The sequence below is a fragment of the Solea solea genome, chromosome 13 (genome assembly GCF_958295425.1).
Source record: "Solea solea chromosome 13, fSolSol10.1, whole genome shotgun sequence".
NCBI classification, from domain to species: domain Eukaryota; kingdom Metazoa; phylum Chordata; class Actinopteri; order Pleuronectiformes; family Soleidae; genus Solea; species Solea solea.
In genome coordinates this window covers 28,244,457-28,258,801 of record NC_081146.1, presented here as the reverse complement: position 1 = coordinate 28,258,801, position 14,345 = coordinate 28,244,457, and the positions used below count along the sequence as shown (strand labels likewise).

Genomic DNA, 14,345 nt, shown 5'->3' with positions numbered 1-14,345 from the left:
AATATCACGGCTGGTTAAGTTACGGCCACGGGAGACCTTACAGGGAGAGCGCTCGTAAAGAACCGCAGCTTGGCTGTTTGACTGTTTACTCGGAGACGCCAACCAAAACATGTCTGACCTTCAGAGTATAAGTGTACTGGCACACACACACACACACCTAGTTTACATAGACACTCTAATCATCCCAGATGGGCCTTGACTGGTGGAGAGAGGAGGAGGGGGCACGACCACAGTGGAAGAGACGGCAGTTTGAATCCTGATAGGTAGAAAGTGGAGCCAAAACCAGTGTTGGAGCAAAAAAAAAACTTTGCTTTTCCGAATGATGTGGGACACACACACACACACACACACACACACACACAGATGGTGATGTACGGTGTAATTTGTGTTCTCTAACCTACAGTCTTGGCCAGGGAGCGGCAGCAGCTGGAATCCCGGTGTCTCCCGAGGACGTCGTGAACTGTCAGTTTAGGTTTACATTTGTCTGACACTCAGAAACAGACACAAACAGCCAGAATCTCAACGACTGCTCCCATGCAGCTCAAACCCATAGGGACACAAACACACAGTACAGTGTGTGTGTGTGTGTGTGTGTGTGTGTGTGTGAAAACATCAACAGCACAGGAAGACGAGAATACAGCACTACGTCTGTGTGTTTATCCAAGCGTTGTAATCCATAAACTCCCCTATAAGAGCCCAATTATCGGACAGCCTCACATGGGAGACGCAGAAACGTGATATGATTTTGGTTCCACCGTGAATCAAACTCAGGGGGGAGGGGGTTTCTGAGCTGGATCCGTCAAACGAGAGTCGGCTCTGTCAGAGTTTATTAAAGCAGTTTTCATCGCAGTTCAAAGGCTACACATGCAGCTATTTTTAACACACAAGCGTAACTAGTGCAGAATGGACGTCGGTATCAGAGGTTATGTGAACGTATCTGCATGTCGTGAGTGGACGGGGGCGGAGGCTGAAGGACACACCACAACATTTTACCCACAATTCACAGTCGGGCAGAGTCTGTCACATCAGGTTGCTTTCCAGAGTTAAAGGCACAGCGACATAAAAGGTATAAACATAAAATCTGTACAAATGGGCGGGACTACAAGTGGACGGAACTTAAAGCAGGATCACAGAATCACACGTGAGTCTAGCCAAAAATAAAAGAGTAAAAACAGATTAGTGTCACGTGATAAGAGTTAGGGTTAGGTCATGATTACGGAAACTGAAAGAGAGGGGGCGGGACTACAAGTGGGCGGAACTTAAAGTTGACTTTTAGTTCCGCCCATGTCTTGCATAGATACCTCTCAAAATCTCTAGTTTGTCACAGTAGAACACAATGTCTAGAAAGAATGCCAAAACCTGACATGAAGAAATACTGCTTCCCTTTAAACAAGAAGATCATTTAAAATCATGATCATGAATTTGTCAGAAAAATCAAATCAAATCAGAATTACAAGCTATTTTAGTCGCCCTCTGCTGGACGACCAGTTAACTGTAACTTCCAGAGGGAGCAGAACAGGATTAGTGGTTTGTGTAAACCATGCTCATTTTTTTAGCGACGCAGCGTCCGGAGACAGACATGGAAGTTAACATGTGGTGGCAGCACTGAGCCACAAGCAGCTCTGAGACTCTGTTATTGTATTTGTCCCCAGAGAATAATCAGCTGCTCATTATCAGCTGTTAGTTTGGCCTGGAATTACCCTCCGTCCTGAGAGACATACAGTGGACAGCGTTAAAGGTCCAGTGTGTAACATTTAGCAGGGTTTATTGGCAGATATTGAACTGAAGTGTAAAACATAAGCTTGTGTGGCTCTTGTGACCTTAGAAGAAGCCTTTTTATTTCAGATGTGGAAGGACCTGCTGTGTTTTGGGAACACCAGGCAGTCACACTCCTCACACTCGTTTTGTTAGTTATGTTTCGTACAATTGTTTGGTGTTGCTTTAATATGACAGGAGAATGACTGTTGTTTTGCATAAAATCAATCACAAAAACCATAAAAAACAAATCATGTATTGATTCTGAGGCCCTGGCAGAACAGAGGACTTTAGCTGAAGAGTCTTTAACGCCACACGAATCACAGAACTAAACACATTTCACGAGGTTAACACTGAGAGAAAAACGCGGGACAGGCTGCGCCGGTCACTTCTGCCTTCTCTCTGCCTCTAATAGCAGCTGAAGCCTGTGATAAAAACCTATACGTTTGTGTGCTGGTGATGTAATTGAAGAGTAGCCTCTCACTTGTTCGAAATAACCATGTTTTCATGGCTTGGAATTAACGTGAAGGCCCGTAACCGGCCCTGGGCAGTGTATCATCAGTTGTCAGGCTAAATAAGTGGCTCCGGCGAAACATGCAGGGATAAATATATAACGGCGACATGATTTATTGTCGGTGCAGTTCAGCTCACTTTGGTCCTTTTTTTCCCATCCAAGTCCTGATTGCTGCATCCTGAAGGTTATTTGGGTTTGGAAATGGTTGACTCGACAATTAAGGCGTTTGTGTTCACTGCTGGACCGGACCACCAGCTGCTGTTTCATTCACCAGCAGGGAGGTGTGTGTGTGTGTGTGAGAGAGAGAGAGAGAGAGAGGGGGGGACCACAACTGAAGGAGCACCATGAAGGTAGTCATCACAAAAAGACAGGCTGTTTTATTTTGAAGGGGCTGGGCGTGACGGCACTTTCTGGCTAACCAAAACTATGCCTCGGGAAAAACGCCTTCCAAAGATAACTGCTGCGGAGACCTGCTCCTTTTTATTTGTTATGTATCTAGACGAGGACGAGGAGGAGGAGGTAGAGGAGGAGGAAGGGCGTCCTCTGGCCCGGCGAGTGGAAAATAATAGACAAAGGTTGTTGTACAGAGGAAGGCTGATCCGTCATTCTGTCCTGATGTTAGATAGAACAGGCTAAGTAAAGGACTGAGCCTCCACCACAACAAACTGCATCAGTGGGTGAAAATAATGTTGGCAAACAAACAACACGTCACCACAGAGTCTTAAATTAAGCCATGCGGACCACCTTGTCATCCTTCATGTGAGCATGAACATACCAGCACACTGACCTCGATTTTCAGCTACTTAACAAAATACTTTTCTCATCAAATCTACACATTATTACACTTATGATTTCTCATGATTGTCGTCACCATTTATCTCACTGTTTAAAAGAATTTTATACTGAATTTGTGTCACTTTGTAAACCACTCACTCTCCCACACCAAAGTCAATAGAGAAAATTAGTGATTCTAACATCACACACACACACACACAGGAGTTGTTGATCCATTGCTGCCTCCATTACTAAGTTCAAATGTCTTATTTTGAGATTTCAGCATTTAAAAAAGCCTTTGTTAAATTTGACCTCAGTGACACAAAGTTACCACACGAGGCAGCAGAGGACCAGCAGCTCCTGTGTCCCCACAGCTAAAATCACTGATTTCCTCTGTGGACTTTGGTGTGGGAGAGTGAGTGGTTTCCAAACTTCAGTTTCCTGTCGGAAAAGTCTGACAAGTCTCACAGTGAGATAAAGAGTCATGGATATTGTAGACTTTAGCTTTACATAGAATGATAAAATCGCTGGATAAATTCATTAAATGCAGCTGTTTGACTCCATCACTGTTCTCCCTTTCTCTGGTTTCATTTCACATATGTGGTTCTGTATTTTTTACTACTAATAAAAGTAAAAACATCAGATTTTTTTAAGTCATTAAAAATAAACCATCGTTCAACTGTTGCCCTTTGATTCCTATTCCAATCAAACTAACGTACCTACAGTGACATTTCCAGTCAAAATAAAGAAAATAACATTTTCCTTAAGTGGCGGTATATTATACGTACCGTCTGGTTTTCAAACAGGTCATTGTACGTCCACACCACCAGCAGGAAATGTGCCACCACGTAAACTTGTAAGTGCAGTGACCAGCTGGGATTATGAGGAACTTCTTTGCCGGTAACCTACACAAATAGAAAATATTGTTTTTTACACCAGATAACCAGAAACGTTCTCTTTACAGTAAACTACACTTATTTTCAGCTAAATGCTCAAATCTGTCAATTTTAAAGTTGTAACATGATGACACACGGTCAGTGTTGTGTGTATTAAACTTAATTACAAGCCATAAAATAATAAAACAAAAATAAAATCATGACAAGCAGCAGCAACAGACCATTGTTAATCTTCTGTATGCCTTTCTTAACCGTTTACTCTCTTGATATCTGAAATATCATAAATGAAATTCTTCAAATGTGAATGCTGGGACCTTTAAAGTGGTAGACAAAGGGAAAAACAACAACTTAACAAAATATGTTTCCAATAAATCTACACATTATTACACCTATGACATCGTATGATTGTCATCACGATTTTATCTCACCGTTTTAAACTCCATTTGTAAAACCACTCACTCTCCCACACACACACACACACGCACACACTGACTCTCCCACACCAAACCTCACAGAGAAAACCAGTGATTTTAACATCACACACACAGAGTTGTTGATCCAATGCTGCCTCCATCAATAAGTTCAAATGTCTTTTTTGTTAATGCAGCATTTGAACTAGGGATGGGCATAATTAATATTAATGAATCGAAGACTGATTAAGAATTTTGTCGATTACGTTAATTTTTTACAATTCCAGAGGCTGAGGGAGACAAGGGGAGTCTCCCAGTCCCGGGTCTCTGGCTCCCAGTCCCAGGTCTCTGGCTCCCAGTCCCAGGTCTCTGGCTCCCAGTCCCAGGTCTCTGGCTTGGGGATCACTATACCACTCAATGCGAGGCTGGCATGGAAACAGAACTTCAGAACTTTGTGAGGGTGGCTCCTCCACCCCTGGATTGCACTCCAACAGGTGGAACGTGAATGGACTAAGGTTCCCCAGGCTTGCCCAGTTGGCTCTGAGGTACCTGTGCATCACGGCGATGTCAGGCCCCTCAGAGCAGGTGTTTTCGGCGGCTGGACTGACAGTCAGGGTTTTCATTGCATTTTTAATATAAAAATATTAACGATTAATCGAAGATCGATCGTTAATTCTCCCCACGATCGATGAAGAACATTTTATCGAATGCCCATCTCTAATTTGAAAGTCTTTGTTCAGATTGAACGCAGTGACACAAAGTGACCACACGAGGCAGCAGTAGACCAGCAGCTCCTAAAATCACTGATTTTCTCTCTGGACTTTGGCGTGGAAGAGTGAGTGTTTTACAAACTTCGGTCTGTCTAACATTGAGATAAAGAGTCAAACTGGCAGCCACGTTTCTGATGAGAGCCTGAACTGAGAGACAAATCTGAGTCAGAACAGGGTCACATTTGTCCAACGACCTTCTAAAAAAAGATCTTTTGTTTCTTCAGCTTCCTACACGTGAACACAGTCGAGTGCATCTGTTAGTGCTGAAGACATCTGACTGCTCTCACATCCACACTGATCACAGGTTCAGGCCTGAGAGGCTTCATGTCCAAACTGATGGAAAACTGAAGCCAATCCTAGATTCCTGTCTCTCAGTCTGAGAATATGGAGCGGGGGGGGGTTCCCAGGATTCTGCAGAACCAAAGCACCACATGTGGATCCCCCTCCCTCTCCATCCTGTGCATATTCAGGCACAACAACACTGCTGCTGCTGCTGCTGCTGCTGCTTAATCTCAAAGAGCTCAAACACCTCTCTCCTCCTCCTCTCTCCCCCCACCGTCAGATATCAACGATCAGATGTCGACACAACAAGTCTTTTCCTTTCAAGATATTTCAATCATATTCCAGCTCTGACCATGTTCAGAGTCGCCCCCGCTGAGTTTAAGGCGACCAATTTACATCGTTAAAAAAAGTGTGAGGCAAGAGGGCAGCGACTGTGTGACACCATCAGCGTTATTTCAAAGCTAAACCACCGGGGCGTTCAGCTGGAGCCTCCACTTCTCTTCTCTCTGCTCACTTTTTAAAGTCCATGCGGTTTTAATTCCGCAGACTGCACTTAAAGACGGTTGAAAATGAACTTTTTTTGGTGTCGCCTCAACAAAGGCTTTTACGGCTCTTTATTTGATGTGGCAGTTCCTTGTAAAACTTGTCGAATTCCTTCAACAACAACAGCAAAAAAAAGAAAGAAAAAAGAACTGCGACTCATTTATTTGGATGCCTGTGTTTTCGAGCACGTCACATGATCGCAGCCGTGACGCCTGTTGAAAGCCTGTTGTTGTTGGGGAAAATAAAAGTAACTTTCAGAACCCAAGGGGTTTTTTTTTTGGTTCACAGACCTTCGGATGCGTGGCGAGGTCGCCGAGTCGAGCTGTACCAGGCGACCAACCCGGACCTTTGAAGAAAGTCGACAGTTTGTGGCCGATCGTCGTGTACGTTTGGGACATTTGCCACAAACCCAAATAGTAATGGAGCTAAAAGAGAAAAAGACAGAAAACATTACAGTAAAATTACAACCAAACACTCAATTTAACGTCGGGAGAATACGATAGGATAATAAGCATCGGAAATTGGGTCCAGCGCCAAACTGCTCACTAAACAACTAACTAACTAACATACCTGGATAATCCGATTCATAGTCTGATTACTCCGCAGTGGTCACCAGTGCCCTGGAGTATCAGAGCTTTTATTCTGAAAAAATATGAACCAATTGAAATAGATTCTGTAGATGGAATTGACCTAAAGTAAAATGTTGTCATGGAGACAGCCAGGTTTGTGGAGTAAATAATGACTTCAAATTGAAATGATGCACAATAATTAGTATGAGTAAGTGTCTCACACACGTTTGTCTTCGTAACGAGCTGCTGATTAAAGACAACTTCCACATTAGTGTTAGGTTAAGGCAGCAAACGTGGGTTTTTAAGACACTTTGTCTCATGAAGATTCCACCATTTGGCCCAAATATTCAACTTCTTACAAAGAAATTGGCCCTCGGCCCCGTATACTTGCTGATCCCTGGATGACGACCTTAGTTCCATTAAACTGAGCGTGAAAACCCACTGAGCAACATCAGTAAATGTGACTGGAGTCCAAGTCTGAGACTGGAGTCTCCATCTCTGCTCAGTGGTAAAGGCGGCAAACACAACCATTGTGTTAGCCTCCTTCTCCTCTGCTTCAGCGGCTGGGCAGTGTCTTCAGAGTGGAGTGGAGTCGTAATGTTGTGGTCACATGTGGAAACATGAGCTCACGTCTAATCTGCTCTCAGTGTTTGTACGACGGAACCAACCTGAATGTAGAGGCTTTCAAACGTCTTGATGGGGTAAATCAGGCCGTACACCACTTTCTCTTTCTCTGCGGCAAACGTGTCTGTGGAAGATGGGTTTTTAACAAGTTTAACACGGTTTTATTTCATCACAAAACAAATCTGTGACTTTTAGCCACGTAACCAAAGACTCACCTCATAAAATCTATGTCTACAACATATTAAGATTATGTCTGTAGCTTTATCTCTTTTCTGACAGGAAATTTTCTTTCTCCCACACCAAACCTCATAGAGAAAATCAGTGATTTTAACATCACAGCACACAGGAGTTGTTGATCCACTGCTGCCTCCATCACTATGTTCAAATGTCTTATTTTATGACTTTGACCTAAAATCACTGATTTTTTTATATGGACTTTGGTTTGGGAGACCGAGTGTTTAACAAACCACATTAAATAGCCAGAAGAGGCTGTATAACAGTGAGATTAAGTGGTAAACACATTTGTATAACCCTATAGGCATGAGGACAATTCAAAAATAAAGCCTTCACTCACCAAATATTCTGTCCCATATGATCAGAATTCCCCCGTAGTTCTTGTCAATACAGTATATGTTCCTCCCTGTTAGGAAAAATCATAGTAACAAAATAACCCCACGTCTTTGGACCCACAGGCTCTCTGCCATTCCATTATCTCAGTGGCATGTTTTCCCACGGCCAAGTGAGTGAGTTAGTGAGTGAGTGATCGGTCAACCTGCCAACAGAGAACTGGACCAAATGTAATTCTACCATAAATATCCAGGTTCAGACAAGGAGCTGCTGCTGTTTATGGTCACAGTGACAAACATATTTGCTCAGCCATGGAAAAACCTGTAACCAGTAAAACAGAACATGTTATGATAATAACAACTCACCGTGATGGATTCTGTGATGTTTTGGGGTGTTGAGGATCCACTCCAGCGGTCCCAGGTCTCGGATCAGCTGAATAACACAGGACGTGCATTCATATTAAAACTGTGAACAACGTTTTTGTAGGTGTCATAGAGTCCATAGAGAAAATTATATATATACTGTATATATATTTAGGTGGCGGGGACACAAGAGCTGCTGCTCTACTGCTGCCTCGTGTGGTCACTTTGTGTCACTGAGATAAATTTGAATAAAGGACTTTAAGCACAGAATTCACACAATAACACATTTGGACTCACTGGAGAAGGCAGCAGTGGATCCACAACTGTGACGTTAAAATCATTGATTTTCTCTATGGACTTTGGTGTGGGAGAGTGAGTGGTTGTACAAAGGGGTCATGAAAAGTCTGTCAAACAGCAAAATAAAGTGGTGAACATATTCTGAAGATATCTTAAGCTTCAATAGGAGACGATTTTATGAGGTGAACCTTTTGTGAAGTGGTTAAAATCCATCTTTCCTGTAGCTATGTGGCTATTATTAACCATACTTTATGACAAAGGAAGCACTTGATGTTGAATTGAGTGTATTTTTTTAATAATCAATACATGATTCTCGGGTTTTTCAGCTGTGAATATTTTCTGGTTTCTTTGCTCCACGTAACAAAGAAATCATTCAAACTGAGTCTTTTGTTTTGTTTTAAGGAAAATCATATTTGTCATTTTTAGGTTTGTGAAACACCAATTTAACATTTTCTGACACTTTATGGACCAAATTATAAAAATAATCATTAGTTGCAGCTCTATTAAACACAGAGAGAAAAAACCTGCACATGAGCGTATTCTGTGTATGAACACATGAATAATTCTCCTTCCTTTAGATGTTGAACAGACGCAGCAGTGAGCACTTAAAGACGACAGAGGCCACGCTGAGCATATTTCACACAGTTCAAGTTTCTGCTTTGGTCGCTCACATATTTTGATGTTTCCCATCAAAATGAGAGTGACCCCCCCCCCCCCCCCCCCTTTAATCTGGAGCGGCCGGACAGAAGAGTCCTCAGTGATTCATTATTTCCATGTAATGGCCGCTTAGTCTGAGAGTTTTATATCGAACCACTGCACTGAAGAGTGTGCCAATAAATTACATTACATCAAAAACCAGGGCTCATAAAGGAGGCAGAAATGACTTCCCCTCAGAAAACTCTGACTGTTATGAGCGTTTTCACTAATAGTGCACTAAAAAGAAAGAGAAAAAAATCCACATCCATTCATTCCCATCACTTTAAAAGGCAGACGCAGTGCTCATTGCTTCTGTTTGGAATATTTCATAAAATCTCATTATTTTTTATTGAACACAGGTTCCAGTGCAGCTCTGCAGTGTCTGAGACTTTACACACTGTTCTCACTCAGACTATGATGGTGAGGATGAGGAGGATGATGATGAGGATGATGGACTGTGGTTGATGACGTTATGAGACAAAAGTGTCTTTGTGTTCTGCAAACTCCAGCCTGGTGAAGTATATGAACTAAGAAGAACACATTAACACAGCTAAAGTTTAATACTTAAATGTATTGATGGTTGACATTAATAAGTAAACATGAGACAAGAGGGTCTCTTGGACACATGACAAGTCAGACCATACGGTGTACAATTGGCATCCTGTATAGGACAGGAAGCTTGAGGGTCTGTCTTGGATATGGTTAGTTAGGAAATATAGATGTCGCTTGTTTGACTAAATGGTGATATTGTCCAATTTAAAGATCATGGGACAGTATGGTATATCCGGACCCGACTTGTTTTTCAAGTTGTTGCATTATGGAAACAGGAGAAAGGCAGGGGGTCGAAACATGTGATGCCTGCAAATAAGAATGCTAGAAAATCTATATAAGGTTAGTTTTGCTTTTCTGAGGCAGAATTGTTTGGAGATTCGGCAAGAACACATTCTCCCGAGCTGCTGCAGAGCTTGGTTCTGACACCTGACTTGTAACTAAATAAAATCCCTTTGTTCGGTACAAGTCCTGTGTCAGTGGGGTCTTTTCCTGCATCATCAACTCATCACCTATCGATCATAAGAAGAAGGAAGCCTGACAAAAACGACACTGGCTTTCAAGGAGGAAGCATGAGAAACTTGACCCAAAATAAACCCTGAAAAAATTTATTTATTTATTCATTTATGCTATAGGACATATATGTGGATATAAAGCTGACACAGGAAGTTTCTCTGGACTAAAAACACTCCACTCTTTATGATCTTAAAATACACTACAATACAATTTCTTTGGCCGTTTTAATGTTAAATGAAGGATATTTACGTGTGTTAGAAAAATACCTTTAAAAAGGGTAGAAAAATATAAATACAACAAATATACAGCAGAATATAATGCAGCAGCAAGTCATTGAAATATGCATCAATGCAACAGCTTTTAAAACCACAATATCCAACATATAAGACCATATCTTGGCTCATGTCATGATATGTAGATATAATATCCATGTATTGCTCCTTTAACTCTGTGGTCATGACATTCATCGAGGGACACTCTCCTCCACAAACATGGCAGCCAGCAGACTCTTAACAAAAGGCAAACTTTATAAAATCTTTCATCTTAAAATATATTTGTCATTTTTCTCACCTTGTCTGACTCTCACTCTCCTGCACCAAAGTCCATAGAGAAAATCAGCGTTTTTAGCTCATAGAGAGCTGCTGCTTGACTGCTGCCCCGTGTGGTCACTTTGTGTCACTGAGGTCAACCCAAACAAAGGATTTCAAACACCAAACACCAAAATAACACGTTTGGACTTAGTGATGGAGGCAGCAGTGGATCAACAACTCCTCTGTGCTGTGATGTTAAAATCACTGATTTTCTCTATGGACTTTGGTGTGGGAGAGTGAGCAGATAGGATGTCTAAAGGTAAGAACAAGCTAATTTAAGATATCATAGACTTAAGGAGACATAGATTTGTATTTATTATTTATGAGTCTTTCTTATGTCCCCACAGGGGCCCACACACGCTTGTTACACAAGCACACTTCAACAACCCTTAAATAGCTGTTATTCTGACAGCTATCACTGCCGTAGAGTATATCCTGCAACCCTTTATCTACTCAGGAGACAGAACCTTTGAACTTTACCTCTGTGTGGATCCAGAACTGGTAAAGGAGATTCAGCTGTATGTGAACAGCAAAGACAGACGGAGGCAGGGCCAGGGCCAGAGGCAGGTAGAAGACCTGAGGAGAGACGTGCAGAATTTACTCAGTGAACACCTAACAATAACTGCATGAGCAGAGACAAATAAGCAGGACTGAGGACTTTGTAACACCAGAACCTTCTGAAAATATGGTCTGTCACTTGGTTGAGCCTCATTCAGGAGAAATTGTTCTTGGTTTTTGTTTTTTTTTACCTAAAAAGAAAAATAATCTTTTTTCAGAAAAAAAAACATCTAACTTCGTCTTAATAAGATATTACAGCTGAATTGAAGCTTTAATTACCAGTAACTGGCTTGCAGTTTCTGACATGCTGTGATAAACACATACAACTTTCCTACAAGTTTTAGTCTTTTTTTTTGCTAATTTTAAGGAAGATTACAGTCTGAAAGTGGCTGCAGATTTACAAGTTTTACTAGTTTTAAATATTCAAACCAGTGTAAGGAATTTAGTTCCATCATCAGACACAAGATAGGAGCTGTTACTCCTCCACATGAGGTCATGGGTCATGGGAGCCACTCCTAGCTGACAAAGGTGAAAGGCGGGGTCACACCCTGGACACGTCATCAGTCTATCGCAGGGCAAACGTACATTTGTGTCCAATTAACATAATACCCAATTTAAACTCCACACAGAAAAGCCCTCAGTCAGCCGAACTGGGCTCTGAACTGGGTGAACTTCTTGCTGTGAGGCAACCATGTGAGCCACTGTACCACCATGTGACCCATGTTGCACATGTTTAATATAAATGTACCAGCGACTAGGGTTCATTAAGTGAAACACAACTTCTCTCCACCCACCCCTGCTCTGCTGCTGCATACACAAAAACGCTCCCTCAGTCAGGTTTGATAGTTTTGTTCGAAGCAAACAAATTATCTTGCATCGTTTTTGCTCAAGGAGACCAAACAGAGGCAGAATAATGACAAAAGTTACTACACAGGATAATAATAAATATGCTTTGGTTAATAAAAGTGACATATACTTGAAGAGGAGGAAATGCTTACCCATGACGTGAGGGGCTGCATGGCGGACTGTCGGAGGGCAGTGGTGAGGTTGTAGTACTCTGAACTGTGGTGAACCTGGTGAGCGGCCCACATGAAGGCCACCTCTGCACACACACACACACACAGAGACTGTTATGTACGTCCAATCACATACATATAACAATAAAAGTCCAAGAGTCCAGGTAACATAAGAGATTATCACTCCCCCCCCTTTTGGTTCCCCTCCTGGCAAAAACACGCTGAGGTTTGAGTGTATTGGGCCACTGAGGGCGACGGTGGCATTTTGTGTTCGGTGTCCCACAGCTCCAGTTGACATTCCTCTGCTGTGTTGTGATACTTGCTAGATTAATGTCCGTGTTACACTTCATTTTAAAGTCCAAAGGGAACAGGCTTGTTAAATTTCACTGGATCTCCGGGGCCGTTTCCGGACCACCCTGTCTGGCCTTAGCTTTTCTGGCACCTCCGGACGACTTTGGCTTGTGCAGTCGTACATGAGAGAACAGTAACCTTCGAATTATGCCACAACCACAGAGCTCCATACAGACTATGTAAGAGTTGTACATATATGATGATAATAAAAGTGGCCCAAGCCGTTAAAATGAAAGTTTCTAGAGGCAAATCTGGATGTGTGATGGAATTTGGGATTTATTTCAAAACACTTTCAACTTAAATCCAATGAAATGCGGTGAAAGAAAGATGAAATAACATTAAAGATGAATATGTGGTTGCGTGTGTGTGGTTATAAAACTAAATGACAATCTAAACTCAGCAGCTTAGCAAAATAGGGAAAGCAGCTAACAAGCTACAGCTAGCTAACTCCATAAAAGTAACAGACGTGATCTTGTTTTCTTTAGCTTTAACTAAATATTATGAGCTCTGCTAGCTATGATGCTTTTGTAATGCTAAAATACGTTTGAACATTAGACCCAAGCTAGCCCTTTTCTCTCATATTTGTGTGATTATAAAAGCTAAATGACAATATTCACTAAACTCAGCATTTAGTTAGCTTAGCATAAAGACTACAAACAAGGCAAAAACCAACTTGCTTGCTTTTACCTAAGAGTAACTAGATAAAGGTAGCTATTTTTTTTGTATTATCCAGTTAGCTCTGGATATGTGGATGTGCAAAAAAAGCAAACAAGGGAAGGTAGCTAACTAGCTTTCCCAAAGAATAACAATCATGTTCTATGTAATTTTCATATAACCATTAAATGTTTAGCAAAAAAAGCAGTTCTAGATGTGTTTTTTTTTTTTTTTTTTTTAACTAAAGAGTATGAGCGCTAGTAGCTAGGATGCTTCTGTGATGCTAAAACACCTTTGACTAGAGCCAAGCTAAACATTTTTAACCCTCTCTAAACTCTACCAAACTCAGCATCTTGTTAGCTTAGCATAAAGACTACAAACAAGGCAGGGCAAATAACTACCTAGCTATACCCAAAGTCCCGTGTTCCATCTAATTTTATCAGTACTTAACGTTTAGTAAATAACAAAAGTCAGTTTGTGGTTTGTTTTATTCTATTTGAGAATTTGAATTTGACCTCTGCTAGCTAGGACGCTTTTGTGATAGAGCCAAGCCAGCCGTTTTCTCACTGCTTCCACTCTTTGAGCTAAGCTGAGCTAGCAAGCTCCTGGTTTTATCTTCACATGAACAGTCTAATGGTGCCTCCAATTAATGCTAAATATATCAAGTTTAAGATTCCAGTTCACAATTCACAACAATATGTTTGCGACAATATTTCCAAACCTGGAGGAGGATGGTGAGTTAATAAATTGTAATTTTTGTGATTTTGAGCTCTGATTTGTTAAATTTGTAAAAGGAAAACTTTCCCAAAAGATGATTTTTCCTGTATTTATGATCTTTGCATTATTGCGGTATTTTTGAAATGTCCTACGACACATACATGGTGAATATTACATTGTTTGAAGCCACCACAACTCTCACAATGTTATTATTTCCCCTTAAACCATTCCAGAACTATGAAAATCAACAAGCCATTCAACCAAAATATAACCAAAACTGAAGTTAAGTCACTACGTTTAACGTGGAAACACAAAAACACACTGACTACTTAGCC

The 14,345-nt window shown here is 41.4% G+C and overlaps 1 protein-coding gene across 1 annotated transcript in view; it reads right to left on the bottom strand.

The window, feature by feature from the left end:
* agmo (alkylglycerol monooxygenase) overlaps nucleotides 1-14,345 on the bottom strand; it is a 57,251-nt gene that overhangs the window by 19,948 nt on the left and 22,958 nt on the right. Inside the window, exons 4-10 of the mRNA XM_058648719.1 lie at nucleotides 12,271-12,374; nucleotides 11,195-11,290; nucleotides 8,070-8,136; nucleotides 7,712-7,777; nucleotides 7,182-7,261; nucleotides 6,235-6,369; nucleotides 3,832-3,948 (exon numbers count right to left, since the gene is read on the bottom strand). Coding sequence (XP_058504702.1) covers nucleotides 3,832-3,948; nucleotides 6,235-6,369; nucleotides 7,182-7,261; nucleotides 7,712-7,777; nucleotides 8,070-8,136; nucleotides 11,195-11,290; nucleotides 12,271-12,374 — 665 coding nt within the window. The remainder of the gene's footprint in view (nucleotides 1-3,831; nucleotides 3,949-6,234; nucleotides 6,370-7,181; nucleotides 7,262-7,711; nucleotides 7,778-8,069; nucleotides 8,137-11,194; nucleotides 11,291-12,270; nucleotides 12,375-14,345) is intronic.